Here is a 24,231-nt window from a genome sequence, read left to right as displayed (position 1 = left end):
TGCATGCTCCACAGATCCAGACAGCCAACTTCCTTTGTTTGCGCTTTGCTGGTCGGTGGCAGCCATTTTCTAGTGGAAACCATGGAGAGAGCGGGAGAGCAAGATCAGACAAATCAGTAAGCAGGACAGATCAGGCAAATCGTCCAACCCCCCTTGGCTGCAGCCATTTCAAGAAGAAACCGTGAAGAGGGGCAGGGGGAAGAAATCAGACAAATCCCACATTAGAAGTATTTCTCTAGGAAGTAGTGGAAATCATGGATTCATTATCCAAATGCTGGCCTAACAAAGAGTTTCCACAGAACGCATTGTGTTTGGTAAGAAAGACCTGTGTGTACTTTTATTGTCTGCTAATCCTGTCAACACTTAAAAGTTTAAACTGGTTCTGTTGTCCTAGTTCCCTTGGAAATCCTGCTGGTTATAAGACTATGAAGGTGTTGACAAAGTGGCAAAGTTTCTTTTGGAAGTCAAAAGAAACAAAGATCATCAAACTCAAGACAAAACAAAATGACCGCCTCAATTTCTCTCTCTTTTGTGGTTGGCTGTTTTAACTGTATTTTGTTCTGAAATTGTTCTGTGGGTCTTTGGACCGCAATAAAGATTTTTTATTATTAGTTGGGGCAGTTGGACAGGCATTCCGTTTTGTTTCCAAATGCCTTGAAACTACCTCCCATCCTTAGAGCGCTACAGACAAAGACACACTCAGGAACACATTTGAGTGTGTATTTTGATGCAATTGATCACATATAACTAGAACTAAATTGGAGTGAAGATACAGCACTGGTAGGCAGTAAAAACACCAGCATAAGGCAAGATGGAGAATATCAACTAGTTGCCTAGAGAGTGTGGGTGCATTCCCCCTTTCCATTCTGACTAAGGGCACTGTGACAGCTTTCTTTGCTCTCCATACTATAATTATATGGCTAACTTTAATTGGCCGGTACATGATGCTATGACATCCTCATTTCTCTATGTGACCCCCAATCAGCCGGAATACCATAGGGAACAGGTATTCCAAAGTTTTCATTTAAAAATGGCACCGAAGCAGCAGCAAATCAAGCAAGCAACGACCGAGGAGAGGCAGGAAAAACTCACAAAAGGAACAGCAGGGAAGCAAGTTGTGAAGACCTTTTGCCCCCTCCCCACATTATCAAATCTCTCAGCAAAGACTGAAGACCATCAAAATTCAGTACCACTAAGAAGAGGCAATTACAGCTGCAGTTCAGAATAGGTAACCACTTCATCAGTTCGGTTGAAAGCTGCCCAGATGACAAGGGAAGACTCCCATCAAAATTCATGAAAGGAGGCACTGTCTTAATATCTCCAAACGTTGCTCTCTGCAGTCAACCTTAACTCTTGATAGCTGTAGAAAATAGCCACAGTGACTTCAGAAAGGCCAGCAATGAAGACAACTTACTAGTAGATGCAATCTAAATAAATAAATATTTTTAAAAATTGTCCAGTAGCATCTTAGAGAACTAAGTTTGTTCGGGGTATCTTAGATCTCTCCAATTACCGCCGTTTCGAATCTTCCATTCCTGGGTAAGGCGATTGAGAGAGCGGTTGCCTAACAGCTTGGATGAAACATCGGCTGGATGAAACATCGGCTCTGGATCCATTCCAGTCCGGCTTCCGCGCTGCTCATGGGACTGAGACGGCTCTGGTCGCCCTAACAGATGATCTCCGCAGGCAGCTGGATCGAGGCGGGTCGGGGCTGATTCTTCTAGACCTGTCAGCAGCCTTCGACATGGTCGATCACGAACTCCTGGACCACCGCCTTGCTGACGTGGGGATCCAGGGCACAGTCCTTCAATGGCTGTGCTCATTTCTCTCTGGTCGGGGACAGAGGGTGGCGCTTGGGGGGGAATTTGCATCGCGCCACTCCTTGGTGTGTGGAGTGCCTCAGGGTGCGATTCTCTCCCCGATGCTTTTTAACATCTTTATGCGCCCCCTCGCCCAGCTTGTCCGGAGTTTTGGGCTGGGTTGCCATCAGTATGCCGATGACACCCAACTCTATCTGTTGATGGATGGCCATCCTGACTTGGCCCCAGACACACTGACCAGATGTCTGGAAGCTGTGGCTGGATGGTTACGTGGGAGCCGGTTGAAGTTAAATCCTTCGAAGACAGAGGTCCTCTGGCTGAGACGGGACGATATGGGATTGAGGGGGCAACTCCCATCTCTTGTGGGGGTGCAATTAGTGCCAGCATCGTCCGTTAAGAGTTTGGGTGTAATCTTCGATACCTCCCTCTCTATGGAGGCGCAGATTACAGCTATAACAAAGACGGCATTTTTTCATCTCCGCCAAGCTAAGCAGTTGGCTCCTTATCTCTTTCGTCCTGACCTAGCCACTGTGATCCACGCAACAGTCACCTCCAGACTGGATTATTGTAACTCGCTCTACGTGGGGCTGCCCTTGAGACTGACCCAGAAACTCCAGCGGGTGCAGAATGCCGCGGCGAGACTCCTTATGGGGTCTTCGCTGCGTGATCACATTCATCCGGTACTATACCAGCTGCACTGGCTCCCGGTGGAGTACAGGATCAGGTTTAAGGTGCTGGTTTTAACCTTCAAAGCCCTATATGGCCTAGGACCCTCGTACCTACGGGACCGCCTCTCCTGGTATGTCTCACAGAGGAACTTACGATCTGCAAATAAAAACATCCTGAAGATCCCAGGCTACAGAGAGGTTAGGCTGGCCTCAACTAGAGCCAGGGCTTTCTCGGCCGCGGCTCCAATCTGGTGGAACGCTCTGTCACAACAGACTAGGGTCCTGCGGGACCTGACATCTTTCCGCAGGGCCTGCAAGACAGAGCTGTTCCACCAGGCCTTTGGTCAGGGCGCAGCCTGACCCCCTCCTCTGGCAATCTGCACAGAATTTTGCTTAATGGTTGCCACCAATTTGATTTTAATTAATTTTTATAATGAAAAGTTTTTAGAACGTTGGATTATTTTGATTGTTGTTAGCTGCCCTGAGCCCAGCTTTGGCTGGGGAGGGCGGGATATAAATAAAATTTATTTATTTATTTTATTATAAGCTTTCGTGTGCGTGCACACTTCATCAGTATCTGAAGAAGTGTGCATGCACACGAAAGCTTATACCCCAAACAAACTTAGTTGGCCTCTAAGGTGCTACTGGACAATTTAAAAAAAAAAAAATTATTTTGATTGCATCAGACCAACATCCCTACCTACCTGAATAGTAGAAGCAGTAATTGGAAGACAACATTTTTAGCCTGTTATAGAATGTATCATCCTTCTAGCAATGCACTTGGAAACTGGGGAGAAATGCTATTTAAACAGAACAAGTTAGGATATGTTGATCGTCATGCAAAAACCATACTAGTAGGATGGGACGTTTGTTGTAGATATGGCCACATTTTCAGGGATAGTGGAGCAGGGCATTTTTTAGCCCATGGGCAGCATTCCCTAATGAGCAACCTTCCAGTGGTTATATGCCAATGGTGAGCAAGGCCAGAAGCAAGAAAGTGGGTAGGGGCAGTGGCAAAAAGTGATCAGTGCAACCGATGTGCAATTCTACTGGTATAGTAGGTGACGTTCCAGCCATTCAAATGCTGGAGGTGTCTGCATGTGCTGAACCCACTTCTCCGTACAGGCACGCAAGCAGCTGGACCACACTTCAAAGACATATCACACATGGCAAAAGCACTTGAGGAGCCTGCCAAAGGGAGAAGCAGCAGGATCTGAAGGGCTGGGCGTGAAAGAGGCTTGGCTGGACGGACACATTTGGTCCATGGGTTTGAGGTTCCTGACCCCTGCTGTAGGGTGATGGGCAACCCAGTAGCTTCGAGATTGTCTTTCAGAGACTGCTGCGATTGCAGTTTTCATAGGATGCATTTGGCTGAGATCAGCACAACCCAAAAACGTTTCAAAAGTTGTTTATTTACTTTATTAAGAAACCTAATTGACTTGATCTATACAGTTGAGCAATTCATTTGGCAGCCAACTTTTAAGTTAAAAATCAGCCTCTGCGATAAAAGAGTAGAACATACTGTAATATCCCTGCATTATACCTCCTGCATAAAGTTGATTGCATAGGTGACAGCTTGTTCTAGGCTCTCTGCCAGGTTATTGCCAGACTACTGCTAATAAGGTGAGGAAGAACTTCTCCTTCTCACCTGCAAAAGGAAAGGAGAAAGGAAAACCCAACAGACTTCTACCCTTGGAAAGACATTACCCAGCTTCTGCTACTGCTGTTTGATGACACAGATAATATCCGATGAGCAAACTGCCAGTGGGACAAAAACTTTCTATACTTGTGAACTGTGAAGTAAGCGCAAGCTGTGCTTTGGGGCTGAAAAGGTGGTGCTTGGGCAAGAACCCAAGAACAGAGATACAGTCAGACCACTGGGCCCATCTAGCTCAGTAGAGTCTACACTGAATGGCAGCAGCTTGCCACTGTTTCAGAACTGGGAAATCTCCCATGCTTACCTGGAGATGCCAGCAATCAAGCCTGGGTCATTTTGGGTGCAAAGCGTGTTCCTCTCTCTGAGCTCACCTGCTTCTTCTCTCCAAATATATAGAAGAGGTTTGGGGACATTATCCCACAGCACTGCAGGGCAGTGGCATGGTGCTCTTTTCAGAAAAAGAGAGGTTTGGTCATACCCTAACGCAGCTCTGTGTCATCTGTGTAGGAATGCGGATTTCCACTTGCATATTCCTAGCCAGATGAGGAATAAATGCTGCTCTGCACATGGTTCCTCTCCTGGGTGCAGCTGTTGGGGAGGCACATGGAATTCTTGTTTTAAAATGCAGACAGTGCACCTATCAGGTGTTCAGAAAGAGGAGTGGGGAATGGATTTAGACCCATCTCCACTTACTTTGGGGCAGCTGATAGGTGCAATTATAGCTCTTTTTAAAAGAGAGGGAGAGAGCAAGAGCTCTGTATCTATAGATGGAGTGGAATCAGATCCATCCCTCTTCAGGTCACGTTTGAAGGAGGCATTAAATGTGCCTCTTCCTAGGAATGACAGAAAGGCATAATTGCCAAGTATAAAGATTTCCTTAAGAGTGGAAAAGGTGCTACAGGAAGAGGAGCAACTCGGAATGCATGAGGTCTCAAATGTCCTTGGGAACCTTTTAGATGAAAGCCAAATCCTCCAGAAGCAGCAGCATCAATTAGTCATTAAGGATTACCTTTGATTCCCCCCATCCCACCAACAAATCACTCACTCCCACCAATAAAGTCATCAATGGTCATCCAGAAAAATTGCAAATTAGCATCCATTTCTTTATGGATGCAGGCATTACTTGAGGTTCTCTGTTAAATTACACTGTCAAAAGAAGTCAACATAATCTTCCAGTGTTGCTGCTTTCCTTTTAAAAAACAATTTTTTCCTTGTGTTACCTACTTCTTGAAGTGGGTGGTGGGTGAAGAAGGCCAGGAACATTCTTGTCAACTTTTATTGCAAAGTGTTTTGAAGTTAGCCATTTGAGAACTGCATCTGGTAGGAAGCTTGGCTCAGATTAAGGCTGACCTTTTCTGCTGTGGCAAAGTCCAGGATGAGCAAACTACAGTTCACAGCGAAGAGCTCTGTGAAACACGGTGCCGATAAGCAGCTGATTGTCATACACGTTTGCAACTGAGCACCCCTGGATTATTGACCCGTCATCGACATACACTTGGGTGACTACAGGCTTCTCAGAAAGGATGCCCTGGATACGTAGGACCTGAAAAATTGTGAAGAATAACATCAGCTAGTCTGACACATGCTATGAAAATCTGTGCTAATGAGTCATGAGGCTGCCTTCTGTCACTACTTCAAAAATTCCACATTAACACAAGTTTGGTCTGAAAACTGTTCAAAATATGTTTAAAGAACTAAAAAGGTCCTCCTGTCAAATTTAAGGCAGAATCTTCTTGGTAAGGATGAATACCATCTCATTCCAGAGTGGCTTACTGTCCCCCACCCCATTGATGTTGGACTTCATCTCCAAACCAGCACAGCCAATGGCCAGGGATGACTAGAGCAGTGTTTCCCAACCGGTGTTCCGCGGCACACTAGTGTGCCGTGGAACTTTGCCTTGTGTTCCGTGGAGGCGGGCGAGTCGGGCAGTGAGAGGCGGGGCGGCGGCGGCGAGCACACGCGGTGCGGCGAGCGAGCGAGCTCCCACATCCCATTGCCGCTCGCTACTGGGCCTGCGCATCCGCTCGCTACTGGGCCTGCCCCAGGAGGTGGGGTTGCGGGCATCACGCCCTTCCCCACATGAGCGGGGAATCCCATCCGCCCCCACGTGAGCGGGGAATCCCATCTCAGCCCCCGCGAGAGCAGGGGAATCCCATCCGGCCACGCCTCCTGGCCAGGCAATCGGCTGGCTGGAGGGGGCGTGGCTTGCCCTTTTTAGGGCCGGAGCGGAGGGGGCTCGCCCCTCCGGCTAGCCCCATCGCCGCTCGCTACATCCTATCGCCGCTCGCTACTGGGCCTGCGCATGCTCGGCGAGCACACGCGGGGCGGCGAGCGAGCGAGCTCCCACATCCGACGGCACCAAGCAGGGGCCCTTGGCCGTGCCGGTGCCCACCGTGCCCGCCTCCGCCCAGGAGGGCGGCAAGCAGCCACCACCACCCCCGCCGCTGCCCGGCAACCGCGCCGCCGCCCCCGGCTCCCCGCGGCGGGTGATCGTGCAGGCTTCGACGGGCGAGCTGCTCCGCTGCCTGGGGGACTTCGTGTGCCGCCGCTGCTACCACATCCCATCGCCGCTCGCTACTGGGCCTGCGCGTGCGCGATCGCGCCTTCGGGATTCCCTTCAGCCTGCCTCCCTGCTTTTTCCAATTAAGGGAACCTCCACTCTCCTGCCCCTCCGTGTTTCTCACCCCAAAGCCTTCTGGGCAGCAGGAAGTGGGGCCGTCCTGCGCCGGGTGGCTGCAGACACGTCCCTTGGGCAGGAGAGGCATCCGGCTGGATGAAGGCAGCGACGCCGGGGGAACGAAACAGCACGGCAGGTCTGAGTTGGCGCCTGGAAGGACACAGACTGCTTCATGTCGCTGCATTCCACAGCTCCGAGGCTGGCAGGTGAGTGCGTGCACTCCTCTCTCTCATTTTATTTAATGTGCATTTTTGAAGCATGTGGAAATATCCTGCGTCATCAACCACTTTGGGGAAAGTGTGCGTGTGTGTGTTTGGGGCTAGATTTCATGCATGCCTTTTTTTTTTAAGTTCTCTTCCTGCTTCATCCACATTCACCCCCCAAAAGGCCATTTTCTGTGTGCTGAATAAATTCTGCAACTCAAACGGCACGAGGTGCCAATGCATCGGGGCTGTGGAATTTATTCTGCTTGCAGAATTCTGCAACTCAACCGCATTTTGATGTTTAAATGTTGTATTTTAATCCTGTATTTATTTAATCCTGTATTTATTTGAATCCTATTAAAGAGAGTTACTTTATATATAGTCAATATAGGCAAAGAGTTAATTTTTTAAACATTTGCTAATGGTGGTGTGCCTCGAGATTTTTTTCATGAAACAGGTGTGCCTTTGCCCAAAAAAGGTTGGGAAACACTAGACTAGAGTAGCCTAACAACATCTGCAGGGACAAAGTCAATCACCCATGCTCTCATTTATGCTGGCTGAAAAGCTTCCACACATTTTATCACACATCTTGCCAAAATAGTTCCTACTAACCTCTGAACCAGGAAGGTTTTCTGGATCATGGGAAATGAGTTTCATGCCATTGGGATGGCATCCCAGCCAAAGGTCTCCAGTGGAAGGATCGACTGATATGTTGTCAACTAGAGTGTCGACCGGCAATATCTGAAGCACCCAGAAGAAGCCACACAATGTGTAAGTAAAGCTTGCAGCTGACATATGCAATGTTGAAAATACATTCTTTTACCCATAGCTAGCATTGTTTGCCTGACAACACACTTAAAAAAATTATTTTTATTTATACATTTTAAAATGTACATCTCGCTTTTCACCATGCTTTTTCACCATGTCTCGAAGTGGCTTACAACAATAAGGTACGCAATATGCAAAATTTAAAACAGGAGGAGGAGGAGGAGTATAACACATGAGAAGCATCCAGGCTGCAAAGGCTTCACTAAAGATAACAAACAGGTGAGTATGCATGCACACACATTCTAAACATAAAATAATATCAATGGGTGTGTGTGGAGAACAGCCTAAAATCCGTGGTTTGTTTCAGATATTCAGCATACCTGCATTAGTCTCATTTCTAAACTGGCCATGGCTTACCTTCAGAGGAGTTAAACTCAAATTCTCATGCTTTTCAAAGATGTGAATGCTTAGACCGAACAAGTCAGCAACATAGACGTACCTTGAAATGAAATGAAATGAAATGGGTGAAAGTCTCTTTCATGAATGCCTTTTTAGCTACAGGTAATAAAATAACTTTGGCTTAGAACACAATTAAATATTTCATGAATGCATTCATAAGAGGAGCTCAAAACAGACTGCCCTGGTGATTTACAGTGCCAAGTTTTTTTTTTAGGTGGGGGGATATACTAATTTGTGTAGTCCTCCTTCCTTCCTCTGGGAAATTCCTAAAATAGCAATAAGTTTACTTATGGCAGGGGTGGGAAATCTGTGGCCTTCCAGATGCTGATGAGCTACTCCCAGCTTCTACCATCCCTGAACATTGTCCATGTTGGCTGGGCTGGTGGAAGTCCAACAACATCTGGAAGGCCACAGATTCTCCACCCTTGCCTTGTGGTAACTGATCCTAGAGATTCACCCCTAGGATGAGGGAGGCAAGCACAGGCAACACCGCGGACTGCTCCAGTTGGACTGTCCCTTCCCTGATTCAATTTTACATGCTATATAATCTGTCTTAGTACTTTAAGGTTGCAAACCGCTTTGGGTGTCTTGGCAGAAAGGCGGTATATAAATGCAATGGAAAACTAAATAAATGGGATGTTACCTATGTATTCCTCGAAACAGCAAGGAAACCAAAGATCCTGAAGAACCACCAGACAGTTCTCCCTATATTCATCCTTGCTAACCCATCTCAATTGGAGAGCATGCTCTCAAACAGCGGTATTCTGGATTGGAACAGTATTGTGGGCTCATGCACTCTGCATGCCTCCTCTTTTTGGAGGGGGGAATGATGGTTTGCTGTTATAGCCAAACTATGGTTTGCACAAACAAACCATTCAGATGCAACACCTTTTGATTTGATGAGAGAGGGAAGGAGGAGGGGCTGTTCTGGTGCAAGGCTAGTTCATGCAAACAGGGAAATGTGCACTTAGTACATTTGGGGGGAGGGGCTCCACTATCAATTATATAAGAAATAGTTATTTTATTTCTCTAACCTAAATAGAAGTATGTGAGTGGGGTGGGGAAGAAGAGTCCTTATCATTCACACATTGCTCACACATTGATTTAGCACATTTAAAAGTTAATCCATCACTTCATTTTCACGTTAAGGTTGATGTCAAGTATGACATTAGCACTTTAGTTATTACATTTCAGGAAAACAAACACCACATTAGTTTAGCAAGCAGGGCTAGCAACTAAAAAACAGTCGTGTGCCCATCAGATTTCTTTTTTAAAAAGAAGCATCTGTTTGGAAAAGAAGCAGAAAGTGTCATTACTTTAATGTCAACAAGAACCAACCCACACTCTGCTGATTGACGCTGTTCTAAAAACAGCTCTGGAAAACGCAATGTGCTTGGACAAATGGAGGATGTTCTGTAACCTTGGATCCTAGACCAATCAGGCTCCAGGAAGAAGTTAATCAGCCTATTAGGCTGGGAGGATCCTATAATGCAACAACTGATTGGCCTGCAGGAAAGACCAATCAGGCTCCAGGGGGGGAAGCAGAATCAGCCAATCAGACGGGACTCATTGTGTAAATAATGTATATAAAAGCCTGAGGATTGGGGGGCAATTCAATCACTGTTTTACAAGCTGCAATAAAGAGCATGAAATCACTACAGGGCTCTGAGTATATTTCAGAGGACCACTGTAGGGACTGCCACCCACCCAACTCCGTGAGAATCACATGGGGATTTCTTGGATTTTCTGCTTGGAGCTCAAGTGAAAAAGCTTTCCATGCAGCAGTGGTGGGGAACCTTTGGCTCTCCAGATGTGCTGGGCTACATCTCTCATCCCTGACTGTTATTCATGCCAGTGCGGAGGACGGGGGGTGTAGTTCAACAATATCCAGAAGGCCAAAGGTTCGCCACACTTGCAAAAGATTATCAAGGGGTGTCCTGCCTTCCTCAAGCTTCTTCACTGGCCTGGGTTCAACTAACTAGTCCCACCAGCAGAAGCCCACACAAGGATTTCAGCTCCCCCCCCTCCTTTCCCACTGGCTCAGGTGTGTGTGTCAGGAGGACAGCCTGTCAGCTGGGGCAGGAGAGGGCAGATCGCTCTGTCAGTGAAAAGCAGTGGAAAATTTGCTTAGCTCTATGTTGAATTCCTCCCTTAGTTGGTACAGTAGAAGATTGGTTTCCAGGGGGGAGAGGAGGAAAACCCTCCAAATAACTCATGTGAGTAAAGAAGGGTTACTATCCACTGGCTGGGACCCAAAGCTAGTACAAACACAGACCCAGATAAGTCAATTTAAATATTAACAGTGAAATGCTATCGTGCAATGTAGACACTCGGATGAATTACAGCTTAAACCAAGAGACAATGAGTTGTACCTTCTGTTTGTTCACTTTATTGCCAAGATAAAAGTTATCAGAAATATCAGGGCATGATGAGGACCCCCTTGCTGCCGTTTACATTTATTACCCATTACTGCCCTTTCTTTAGTTGTTGTAATGTATGTGGGGGGTTTTAAAACTGTGCTTAAATCTGAACTCTCTTTCCTGTATTTATGTTAGCCTCTTTGAAGTCTGCATTGACTAAAGGAGAGCAATATTTTATTTTATTTTTAAAAATACCTTTACGGTGTATAAGCCACACCACCTGCAAGATACCTACTTCCCGTCAGGTGAAATGTTAATGCCATTGGCAGAGTAAAATCCTGACGCCACTTCTTTAACTTCTTTCGGACTGTAGTAGACAACATTTGTCCAGGTAAGGCCTAGGAATGTTTCCAAGTAGATCAAGATGAGCTCTGTGAAATAGTGGTCATTGGTGGCATAGAAACTGTCAGGGCCCAGAGCCACAATATCATTCACACTAGGACAAAAAAAGGAGAAGAGTAAACCTAAGCTGCTATGTAGAGACATAGCAAGTTGTATACCAGACATGGCAAGGTTTACAGGCAGACAGGCTTATTCAGTTTTCCACCTGTATTCCCTAACTTGTTGTCCTCCTGATGTTCTTGGAACAAAACTCCTATCATCCTTGCTGGCTGGGGCTGATGGGAGTCAGAATCCAGAACATCTGGAAGGCACAAGTCTGCGTATGAGCATTCACAATTGCATACCATACCACCATGCAAGCCAAGAGTGATCTCAGTTCCCTTGAGTGCCAGACCTTATTCAGACAAAATGGTACCATCCACACACAGGAGGGAGGTATCAGCCAACACAGGGTGCAGGAGGGCAGGCAGTGGGGAACCTGAAGCTTGCAGTATAAACAAAACTCTGCAGTAAAACCCTTTCAGTATAAACAAAACTCTGCAGTAAAACCCTTAATCAGGACTGAACATGCCCAGCGAGCGTGGAATGCTGACCAAGTGAAAAGCGAGGGCAAAATGGAACCCTGGGCAGAATCCCTGCATGGCGCAACATTTCATTGCAGGTCCAGCTTGCAAGTAATAAGTAGCTGTTCTGCATATTGTACAGAGTGCTTGGCATAAATTAAAACGGGCTCTTCAAAGGAGACAGAATTGTTTTAGATATTATATACCTTGGCAGAAGCTCGTGTTTGATCGTTTTCAAGTGCACCAGAGAATTGTCGTCCTCCACGAATTTAAATAGCTCTACCGTTGACTTCTGATGTGGGTGATTTACGACGAAGAGGTACACAGTGTCATCTAGGGAAAGGCAAAAACTGAATGAGTCTGACAAAACAAGCAATGAAGTATGAGTGAACTTATGGAGAACGTATACGGGGAAATGAAGCAGCTCTCAGCAGCTGCCCCGTCTAGGGAGAGGAAGGAATGGCTACAGATATGAAACAATAAACAGAATAAATACTGTTTTATCAGCCTTCCTTATGGGCAAATCTACTTACCATCATCAATATATAAGCTGATCCCATGAGGGTTAAAGGATGCCAGATCAAACCCCCGGCTGATTCTCAGCTCAACAGGTCGAGGATTGTCTTCTTTTAGATCCATAAGAAGTATTTCTCCTCTTTTATTAGGGGCAAGCGATACTATCCCGGGGTATTTCAAACCCTTTGCAAACAAAGAAAGCAGGCCTTTTGTCACATGAAGGGTTAGGAAGATCTCAGAGAGACGTTTTCATAACTCATCTGTTTTCCTTGGATATTCACTGAAATGCTAAGCTGTGGTCCTCCAAATGTTGCTGAACCACAACTGTCATCATCCCTCACCATGGGCTGCACTGGCTGGGTTTGATGAGAGCTCCTGTCTGGCAACAGCCAGGCGGCCACAGGTTAGCCATTGCTGCTTTAAAATAGCTATGTAAAGGTAAAGGGACCCCTGACCATTAGGTCCAGTCATGGCCGACTCTGGGGTTGCGGCACTCATCTCGCTTTATTGACTGAGGGAGCTGGTGCACAGCTTCCGGGTCATGTGGCCAGCATGACAAACCAGAGCAGCACACGGAAACACAGTTTACCTTCCCGCCGGAGTGGTACCTATTTATCTACTTGCACTTTGACGTACTTTCGAACTGCTAGGTGTGCAGGAGCAGGGACCAAGCAATGGGATTTAGCATTGGCCATCACGGGGATTCAAACCGCCGACCTTCTGATCAGCAAGTCTTAGGCTCTGTGGTTTAACCCACAGCGCCACCCACGTCCCAAAATAGCTATGTAGTCCAGGTTTATTAGGGCTTCCCCTAAATTCCACCAATAGATGGATTACATTATCCCTCAGTGCCTTACTGTGTGGTCAGTAGAGAAACCATGCAGCCCTGCTGCACCAGTCCACTTGGGAGAAGGCTTTGTTTTATTTATTTATTCTACACTACTAAGTGGCTTTTATCCCCTTAGCATGCTGGGGTGGTGGGGAAAGGCTAGTAATGGTGACCTAATCTTCAAGCCCACCCTTGCACCCTTTAACCATCAGTCTCTAATGAGCACCCCTGCATTCTGCCCAGTTACGTACAGTGTGAAAGGCATTCTGTTGAAAACAAGGGGTGTGTTTGTGTGGGAATAGATCTGGCCTGCAATTTTCAAGTATTCCTTCGGTGCATTGCGAACTCAAGCCCAGCCTTCCCTGAAAGACAAGCCTGCTGGGATAACTTACAGAACTAATGAAAGCCAGGCCATTAGGAAGTATGTCGATATCTTCCGAGCCAGTTTCTGCAAAGGAAAAAAAGAAGAAAGATCTTGCTCAGACACATCCATACAATACAGTAGAGTACAAGGTTGCTTCTTTTAAAGTATTAGGACATAGACTGCATTATTCTGAGTCGGACCGTTGCACCTTACACGTGTGTAAGAAACAAGCACCATGGAAGCAATGAGAGAACAGCCCCACCGAACTGTTACTCAGAACCCCACGCCAAGGAGAGACAGGAATTCAGAGGCAACAAGCTGGGCCAATGCAAAATTCTCTTTTATCGGCGACTGGAAGCTGCAAAAGGCTCTGGTTGCTATGGTGATCTTTGCCCATCCACAAAAAGCAAATGCAATGGAGAGGAATGGCTGAGAGGCTAGCTAACCTTCAGCTGGGAAATGTGCCAGGGGGAGGGCGTGTTGCGTAGGCCAAGGCTCTTGTGAAGATCTCGGGGCTTGGCTCTATCTGCTGACATGTTTGCTCTGCATCGGCATTAGGAGCACACAAGTTGTCACAGCTCTTATCGTGCACAGGTTGAACTCTCTCTCGCTGGCACACAATGCCAGCGTGCTCAGAATATCACCCTCCAGCGATGCTGACTCAGCACCCTCAGTAGGCTCCCTGAACTTAGCTGAGACACACACTGATAAACCCCTTAGGCAGCATCTGACTTTCTTGTCAAGAGTTGAAAGAACAGGCAGCAGACCCTCTGCTAATCTCAGGGCCCTGGCAAATGCTCAGCCCTGCCACACCCTGCAAACAGCCTGCCTTCTGAAATAAGGGGTGTGGGAAGTCTGGTATTATTCAATACTGAAGGTATTATTATTGTGGTTTTGCCAGAACAAAAAAATAATGGAACACCTAAATATCAGTCCATACAGAGCAAACCACAGTGCTAAAATAAAACAAAACAAATATTTCAGTGTTCTTTTACTGCCAAGAATGACTAGTTATATAAGAATTTGAACTTGTAAGGGACTCACGCTAGGTGTAGCTCACCTTGGTACCAGAACCTGTAATGATTGGAATGTCAAAACTAGGACTTGGAAGGCCCAGGCTAAACTCTCTGGGTTATCTTCAGCCAGTCACTGTCTGTTAGGTCAACCTACTTCACAGGGTTGTTGCAAAAGATTTTAAAAAGGAAGGGGAAGGAAGAGTGCATGCCACCATGATCTCATTGGAGGAAAACATGGGATAAAAAACATAACCAAAAAAATTAATATTTTGTGGCAAACACAGCTGCTGTATGTAGATTGGTGTTTCCTCAGCAAACATGGAAAGTGGGGGAAACATGCATTCAGAAGCGGAGGAATCTCCAGAGACAGGGTCCTCAGGCGTGTGCATAAGGGTGTATCTGTGGCAATACCAATGTCATAGCTGTCAACTTTTCCCTTTTCTTGTGAGGAATGCTATTTGGAATAAGGGAATTTCCCTTTAAAAAAAAATGGAAAACGTTGACAGCTATGACCAATGCACACACAAAAACTATGTTTGCTGCATAGATCGTGCAGCTGGCCTCAGCCGCTAAGGAAGAATGCATTCCTCAATCCTTACCTTAGGTCAAGCTTGCAACAACTGCACCAAATCTTTGAGCCTCTGTACAAGAACTACAGCTTAGAGCAGGCTTCCCTAACATGGCACCCTCCAGATGTTTTGAACTACCAGTCTTATCCACCCCAGGCAGCATGGCTAAAAGTTGGGGGTGACGTGAGTTGTAGCCCAAAACATCTGGAAAGCATTGAGGGAATGACGATTTAGAGAGGAGTCCCATCCCCAATACAGTATACTTTTGGCATAGGCCAACTCTCATCATTTGATTATTGATGTGAGACAGGAACAACTTCAGCTGTCATTTCAACATCTCTTGAGTCAATCGTGTCCCCGACAGCTTCCAGAATCCGTCCCTGTCTAAGGCATGTTGCCATCAGATCCAAGAGGATTACAGAGGGCCAATTCAAGAGTGTCGGTTCAAATTGGTACTCTGGTGGTTTTAAGAAAGGGTAAGCATTTACAGAGTACTAGTTCCCCCTGGATTTCAAGTGTGCGACTAAGTCAATAAACACAAAATATCATAGGAAGCGGCCTAGTCAAGACTGTGTATCGTCTACACCAGAGGTGGCTGATTTGTGCCAAGGTTGCTGGATTACAACTTCCATCAGCCTCAGCCAGCATCCCATTCAGAGATGCTTCTTCAGAGTCTCCTGTAGAAGGGCTTAAACTGGAAATATCAGGTATCAGCCCTGGGCTGCTTGGCATGCCGGCTGGATGAATGGGTCTTTACCACAAATGCCCACCTGTTAGGGATTTAAGTCTTGTTTTAAATGTGTCTTTTGCTTTGTGCCTTTAACGGCTTTTAATTATCGTAAATTGCCTTGAGACGGTGTTTTAGAAGGCAATTAATAAATCAACAATAATAGTAATAATGCAAAGAATGCCCTCCACTAATTGAGCTAAGGCCCCTGCATGGTCATTTACTTCACTGGTCTTCAACTGGTGGGTTGCAGCCTGACCCAAGGTGGGATGCAACAGGAGCACGACTATCATGCATGCAAATATATGGTAAGAAAAATAGGAAATAGGTCCCCAAATGGATCTTGGAATTAAACGTGGCTCGTCTGAGAAGGCTGAAGATACCCAATTTAGTTTTCACAACCAGCCTGCAGACCCAATCTCTGTTCTTTTCTGCACAATTCCATATAAATACTATTTACGTAACAATAATACTAATGAAGCGCCTCTAAAAACAAAACTAAGTACAAAAATTGAGACGATGTAAATCCCTCTGGAAAGAGGGCTTGTTTAAATAGGCATAGAAAGGATGGAGAAAAGAGAATTCGGAGGGAATAAACGCAAACAAAAGCATGCAGGAGACCTACCAATTCCTTTTATAAGGTGGCAGTTTGGAAGCCGCTTCGGTTTATATTCTCGCGAGGCACACAATCTATGTCTGGAGGAGAAAGCAAATATAAACGTAGCCTTAAAATAGGAAATATGGAAGAGCAAAAGCAGAGCCCTACCAAATCTGCCCCATCTAGTCATAGTGACCCATCAGATGCCTCCAGGAAGTCCACTCACAGGGCAAAGAGAACAGCCCTCTCTTGCGTTTGCTCCCCAGAACTGGTACCTTGGGCTCAGACTGGCCAACTATTCACATTTAAAGGCATTGTGCCCCTCTCCCCAAAGGGTTTTGGTGCATGCATTCCTCCCTATAGCCTTTCTGATGGGTTCATTGCCAAATTCTACCTCCATTCAGATGACACTTATACCTCCTTTGGCTGGAATGGAATGCTCCCTACTTCCAGCGAGCTTCCCTCCCACCGGCCCAGTCAGTATAAACTGGATATAAATGGCATGATTAATCCAGAAATGCCTTGAGTCTTGCAGAGCAGTCCTATACATGTCTACTCAAAATTATGTCCCGTTGGGTTCAACAAGGTTTGTTCTCGGCTAAGTGGGTAGAGGACTGAAGGCTTAGATCAGGGGTCAACAGCCTTTTTCAGCTGTGGGCCGGTCCAGCGTCCCTCAGACCATGTGGTGGGCCGGACTATATTGGGGAGGGGGGAATGAACGAATTCCTATGCCCCACAAATAACCCAGAGATGCATTTAAAATAAAAGGACACATTCTACTCATGTAAAAACACCAGGCAGGCCCCACAAATAATCCAGAGATGCATTTTAAATAAAAGGACACATTCTACTCATGTAAAAAGACGCTATTTCCCGGAACATCTGCGGGCCAGACTGAGAAGGTGATTGGGCTGCATCTGGCCCCCGGGCCTTAGGTTGCCTACCCTTGGCTTAGATACTAAGCCATCACCAGGGTGTATGTGTGTGAGAGTGTGCGTGTGTGCAGTGCCTCTCACAGAAGAGTGCTTCAGGGAAAGGACTGCTCTTTAATGAGGGCAGGACAGTCAGAACTGCAACTGACACTGGCTTTAACTTTAATAATTTGTTTTGGAGCTTGTTTTTCCCCTCCCTTCTCCCTCCCATTCCTTCTTTCTTCCATGTGTCAAGTCTTTTTAAGACCATGGGCCTGAGGGCAGGGACTGTCTTACCAAAAAAACAACAAACACCAAAAACAGTTCTAAGCCCCTGAGTGTCTTTTTCATCCAGCACTTCCAAAACCAAGAACTATCGTGCCCTTCGATTTCATGACTTTATGAGTTGCCATTGTTTTAAGGAGACCCAGATGTTTTCTGTTGCAGAGGCTAGAACTGCCTTTTTGAAGCCAATGAGGAACCGTTGCAGGGGGGAATCATTTTAGGACATGTCAATACACCACACACCCGTGTCTGCCTTTATCTTTCCCGAAGGTTTGTAGCATGGTGAGCAGAAGATTGCAAGATATGGTGCTAAGCTCAGCTCCCAGCAGCAGTAGCAAAGGAAACACCCCTGTTCTTATGGTGTCACAGTGTTCCCCAACGCCCACTGCTGAACAGGCAACACCATCAGTATTGACTTAATAGTGCCATTGAAAACATGATTTGGAAGCTAGGAAAACTTGGGAAAGGTAGGAGGAATCAGCCACACCCTGCTTAGCTTTATTGCATGTTGTGCCATCCAATGCATGTATTACAGGACCTTTGAAAAGGCTTTCAACCAGACTTCCTCAACCTCGGCCCTCCAGATGTTTTGAGACTACAATTCCCACCAACCCTGACCACTGGGCCTGCTAGCAAGGGATCCTGGGAGTTGTAGGCCAAAAACATCTGGAGGGCTGAGGTTGTGGAAGCCTGCTTTAAACTATAGGACCATCTGACTTGGTAGCAGTCATGTAGGGCAGAGTGTTTTCCATACCTCCCCACTCCCCGCTCCGAATATTTTCAGCTTCATAAGTTCATTTGTAGCAATGAATGGGTGTCAACTGCAAATTGTGAAAGTTTCCACACACAAAAATAGCTTTGTCTACTAAACAAACAAAAGTAAAACAAGAAAGCTAAATAGGCCAAGCTGATGCACACTGAAATTTTACTCTCTTCGAATTAACATAATTAAAAGATTGCCAGCAATGACAGTGATTACCGTATATGACTTTCCTTCTATTGCAGAACAAATTTCCGCTTGGGTGGTGAATCACATTCAGGTTAGTCAGTTCATATAGATCACAGACTGCCTCAGGCGCACACCATACATTTAAAGCACACACACACCCCTGAAGATTCCTGGGAACTGTAGTTTATCCCTCACAAAGCTGCACTTCCCAGCACCCTTGCCAAACTACAGTTCCCAGGATACTTTGGGGCAGGGGGAAATGTGCTTTAAATGCATGTTGTGTACAAAATCTCATTGAAGATCTCTTGGGAAATGGAAAGCCACAGTTAATTGGCATTTTTATGCCAATGCACAAGAAAGAGCGTTGGCACTTTGGACTGCATTCATTGCCTAGGTCCAACTGCAGCTTTTAGTCTCCACAATTTTAGATTCAGGTAGGTAGCCGTGTTGGTCTGACACAGTCAAAATAAATTAAAAAATTATTTGTCCAGTAGCACCTTAGAGACCAACTTAGTTTGTTCTGAGTATAAGCTTTCTACCCAGAACAAACTTAGTTGGTCTCTAAGGTGCCCCTGGACAAATAATTTTTTAATTTAATTTATTTGGTCTCCACAGTTTGAGTGGTAGCAACCAGCAGAGATAATTCAGGTATGAGCAATGCAAATGGTGACAATCCAACCCATGATTGTTTCGGTGTAACCCTGTGGACACAGTAGAACGCTAAAGCACATTGGAAGCTCATTCTTTTCCTCAGATAATTCTGGGCATGGTAGTTTACCCATCACAAAGTTACAATTCCCAGGAACCCTTAACAAACTACAGTGCCCAGAATTCCTTGAAGGAAATAATGTGCTCCAAATGTGCTTTAAATGAAGAGATATCAACCCTGTGAGACATGTTAGACCGAGGTGGCTGATGCTAGTGAGCTTTGTGGCTCAAGCAGTTGGAACAAACTACATTGAAAGACTTGGGAAATGTTTGTTTTGGACAATCAATGGTTTAAAGGGAAAACTTCTCAAATATTTAAAGAGATTGCCCAAGGGCAGACTGGACAAGGCATTATCAGATCACCTAAAGGACAGGCAAAATACGGGGGCTCAGGTTAGAACAATGATCGCTTAGGGTACAACCCAAGAGGAAAGATCGTCTACCTCACTGCAATGAATGGAAGCTACAGAAGGGTACTCCTGCACAGCTTGCTTTCAATTTAGTGGGGCTTGCACAAGAGATCTTCCCAGTCAACTGTGCCCTTACAATGGCTGTCTGGGGGGGGGGAAACCTCCTGGTTCAGTTCAATTAGGCAATGGAGGGCTCTGTGGAATTTCCCCCCTAGAAGTTTCAAGAAGGAATTGGATGGACAGCTGTCAGATATTGTTTAAATCAGTGGTGGCTAGCCATTTCTGGCGTGAGGTCTGCAGTTACCTACTGCCAGCTCCCCAAGGGGTCAGAGCAGAAGCGGGCAGGTCCTCCCCACAATTTCTCTCTCTCTCACCCACCAAGTGACACGACCTGCTTCCATGCAGATTAGCTGAGCAGAGCTATGCTCCCCCACACAGGAGTCCCTGATGATGTCTCAATAAATATTTCACAGAAAATACTTCCAGGGATTCCTAACATTGCTATCTGCTGGAAGGACCACATTAATAGAATACAACAGACAAAACCATGGCTGTCCATGCTCTATTGCACAGCAGTCTCCAGTTAACAGTTGCTATCCCTTTGCCTTGCCCCAATTCTTTTTTTTTTTTTACAACTTCAATATCTACCTCCACTTTACTGCTGTGTTAGCAAGATTGCAACATAGCAGACTTGCACTGCAAAGCCCTCTTGTCACAGTGTAAATAACCTGAAATGAGTATACAGTACATTTCCATGGCACTTTAACCAAAGATTCAATGTACAGTGGTACCTCAGGTTACATACGCTTCAGCTTACATATGCTTCAGGTTACAGACTCTGCTAACCCAGAAATAGTGCTTCAGGTTAAGTACTTTGCTTCAGGATAAGAACAGAAATCGTGCTCTCGCGGTGCGGCAGCAGCAGGAGGCCCCATTAGCTAAAGTGGTGCTTCAGGTTAAGTTCAGTTTCAGGTTACGTACGGACCTCCGGAAGGAATTAAGTACTTAACCTGAGGTACCACTGTACATTTACTTGGAAATAAACCTGGGTGTCATCTCTTCGTTCTTCACCCTAGTAAGGAATGTTTGCATCCTAACCTTTTCAAAAAATCTTTTGTATTGCAGCAACGCTTTTCAACTCCCCATGAACACCCCATTATATATTATTGTGTTTTGATACGGTTCATCCTCGCTAGGAAGGATTTTGCACAACTGGTTTTGTTTCCTCTGAACACGCACCGGGAGTTACTTCTTGCATAAATGCTCTCATCAGTAACACAAATATGCAGTCTTGGCTTAATATCTTCCCGCTGGAGTGGGAAGCCTATGTGATCCCTCTGCAGTTTGCAACAGAATAACGGGGCCTCAGTATCACTGATGTGCAGCTATTTGAATTATGCTGATTCCAGCTGTGACAACAGTGCACTTACCCACCACTGCTGAGCAATGAGAAACTCCGTATTCCTCATTCAAACCCAAATTGTGTAGCATATAAAACTGTTATCTGAAGGCGGGTAGCTGGTCGTGTGAAAAAGAAAACTGCTTGTTGCTGTCCAGGTTTACAAAAGTAAAATACGATGCCACTGTTATCTCCTTAACTGCAGGTTTCCCTGGCTATGTTTGTTTATTATGCCCTCTTATAATTTTCCGCCATGTGTAATCCTTCGAGATAGCTAGTTAGCAACCCAAACATACATGCAAGTGTAATGAATGAACTAAAATGAATGGGACCCATTTTAAGGCAAACGTTTTAAGTTTGGGGATGTTTGGCTGCCTTATTCCACACATTTGCAACCAAGAGGTCTTAACAAATAATTCTCTACAGAGAACTATGGCAAGCATTATTGCAAATTATGCTCCCTGGTCAAACTGGAAATGAAGGTTGTCATTGGCTGTTGACAAGAGTGCATTAACACAGAGAGGTTAGTTTGCAAACCAAAGAACATTCATGCCAGATCACTAGGGGTATCACAGAGCAAAGTGTCTGCAGATCAAGAAACAGGGACAAAAATTAAAAACAAATAAATGGATATCCCTTTTCTTCCCCTCCACCTCCCCCCCCCCCCCGGCACCAAGCCCAGAGGACCGCAAACCTCTTCCTTCTAATTAACTGTCCAATTAGCAGAGTGCTTACTCATAAACCAAAATAGATGCTGGCTTCATAATTAGTTTATATTACATTTATGCACCATTCAGAAGGTTGACATTTAACAACCTTTGTCCTTCAGCCAGAACAGAGAGCCTTATTACTCCAAACACAAGACAAAGTACATAAGTAACTGCAACTCAGCCCTGCAAAGTAATATGAAATATGAAACTGGTGATTTTTTGCCCAGGCACTCCCACTTCCAGCGCAGGAATCCAGTTAAAGGAAAACTGCATGAGAAAGTAACCCACAGGAACAAGGAAGGCCTGTCATTTCCTTCTGTATGCCCCCTTTGCTCTTAAAAACCAGACTTCCCTCCTATTAACCCACCCCCAGCTTTATGTACGACTGAGGCAGTCATATCCACACCATACATTTAAAGCACTCTTCCCAAATAATACTGGGAACAGTAGTTTGCTAAGGGTGCTGACTGCACAGAGCAATTTCCAACAACGAACTACAGTTCCCATGGTTCACCACGCCTGTAAAATTGTATAAGAACACTATTTAATGTTTGGTGCAGTCTCAAGACTTACAGTGTGTGTGTTCTCATCCATTTAAAGCACTCTTAAAGCACACTCCATCTTGGCTGTGAGTCCTGAAGACCTGTTCCCTACCTTGCTGGCCATTTTCCAGCTGGCTTGACTGACTCCAGCTGCAAAAGCTGAACCAACTCATGGGTTAGGGTGCTGTTGGGGGGTTGTTGCTGGTTTTATCCATGTCTTAATTTTAGATCTTGGGATTTATGTGGTGGAAATAGTTGTGCATTTTTTAATCTTTTGTTTATTGTTTATGACTACCTTTGTTATGTCATAGTTATGTATTATTCAGGCTGCAAGCCGCCTTCGGCATGGTTTAAACTGCGGAAAGGCATCATACAAATAAAATTAAGTATGCATATATACAGTGGCGTAGCGTAGGGGTGCAGGGGGGCCGGCCGCACCGGGCGCAACATCTGGGGGTTAGGGTTAGGGGGCGGAAATCCACGGGTTAGGGGGTGCAAATTACTTGCCTTGCCCCGGGTGCTGACAACCCACGCTACGCCACTGCATATATAAACTCAAGATTTGCTGCGCTCATACATGTGTTGAGCAGAAGATGCAAACAAGTACATTTGCAACAGCCTTGGCCCATTGGGGTTTAGTTTTCTCGCTACCTCTACCTTAACTGTGCAATGAATTTTGCCAAGAGTAGCAGCAAAGCTTAGTCAGTGCAGAACTTGACATGGTTGCAGCAAAGACACTTTCCCAAACCTCATGAATGTAGAGTAGCTTCTTGTGTGCTGCAAGGGGTGTTTGGGGGGGGGAGTGCTTAACCCTTTCCCCAAACTGAATTTTAGGTGGATTGCTGTCAATTCTCTCCAGCAGATCGGAAGAGGCCATTTCCCTACCAGCTGGGCTTACTTTCAAATTCTGGAGCCCAAGGGGAGGAAGTGAGAAGAATAACCTGTTAAAATTGGGGAAACTGGCAGATAATGAGTTAAGCATCCCCTCCCCTCTCCCCACTTCCATTCTTTGGGAAACAAAGAGAGCCTCAGTGCCTTGTTCTGCCCACAGCAGGGATGAGATGCAAGCAAGCAAGCAGCAGCAGCCGACCTGCTATTTTAGGAGGGGCAGAAGACATTGAGATGACATTATATATCTTGCCCGGAGAATCTAGGCGCTACGGCTAAACAAAGGGTCCAGGCTTCCAGCCGAACCCCCACCACGTTCTAACCTAATTTAGCGGAGGAAACTTTCCCAGGGCCCCACAAGGCAGTTCGTCCTGAACTCTTCTCTTTAAAACAAGAGGGCCAGAAGCCAGGAAAGCAGCGAGCTCCCTCACTTTTGAATCACATGTCTTAGGAACCGTTTTCCTCTTTTCTTTTTTAACGCCTGGATCAGACGGCCCCAAAATTTACGCTTTTGCTGCTGCGTTTCCTTCTAAACGCGCAGCAGAGGAAGCTGCAGAGTCCCAGCCACTTGCAGCGCGCGCGATCCTATGGCTCCTAACTCCGAAGAGAGCCCCGCGGAGTTCAGCGGGGCTCTGACGGCCAGGGACCAGCTTTCGGCTGCGATCCTGCTGCTGCTGCTGCCCACGTTTTCCCTGGCGGTAAAGCGCGCCACTGAAAGCGCAGGATGGCACCGTGAGCGAGCGAGGGGACGAAAGGGAACCGAACGGCAGATCCCCAAACCAAAGAGCACAGTGGGATCTAACGCCTGCCTGCGCCTCCTTTTGCGCCTCGCTTCCTCCCTCCAGCCCCGCAAGAGGGTTAAAGGCAACAGGGTTAAAGGCAGCTCGATCCTATGCGGAGTGAACCTCCATCTGAACGCGATGAACTCCCGGAACGAGTCCCCCACCCGGGGATTACTTCGCCAGTAAACAAGCCGAGCGCGGCGCCGAGGGAGCAACTTACCGAAATCCCATCAGCCTTTCCCCGATCAGGGCGCCCAGGACCCCGACGACGGCGAGTGCCAGCAGCTTCCCCATGGCTCAGCCCCCGACGGTCCGCAGGCGACTGTCAGCCGGCAAGTTCAACAGGAAGTTTCCCCCCTCCCTCCCCGCCCGCCTCGGATTAAGCCGCGGACTCGGCAGCGCCTCCCACCTGCGCGAAACCGCCCCGCCGAGCCAAGAGAGTGACCGCAGC

The 24,231-nt window shown here is 46.3% G+C and overlaps 1 protein-coding gene across 1 annotated transcript; it reads right to left on the bottom strand.

The window, feature by feature from the left end:
* Nucleotides 1-3,880: 3,880 nt before the first annotated feature.
* Nucleotides 3,881-24,231, bottom strand: LOC309381003 (serum paraoxonase/arylesterase 2-like). Its single transcript, XM_081931265.1, has 9 exons — nucleotides 24,001-24,231; nucleotides 16,224-16,294; nucleotides 13,315-13,370; nucleotides 12,111-12,276; nucleotides 11,784-11,910; nucleotides 10,908-11,108; nucleotides 8,211-8,292; nucleotides 7,638-7,766; nucleotides 3,881-5,688 (listed from the first exon to the last, which is right to left on the bottom strand). Exons 1-9 carry the CDS (start codon nucleotides 24,072-24,074, stop codon nucleotides 5,530-5,532), a joined length of 1,065 nt encoding a protein of 354 aa, XP_081787391.1. The 5' UTR covers nucleotides 24,075-24,231; the 3' UTR covers nucleotides 3,881-5,529.

The sequence above is a fragment of the Podarcis melisellensis genome, assembly GCF_964234715.1.
Source record: "Podarcis melisellensis genome assembly, chromosome: 12".
Taxonomy (NCBI): Eukaryota; Metazoa; Chordata; class Lepidosauria; order Squamata; family Lacertidae; genus Podarcis; species Podarcis melisellensis.
The sequence above is the reverse complement of the archived record's forward strand: the minus strand, read 5'-3'. Positions and strand labels throughout refer to the sequence as shown.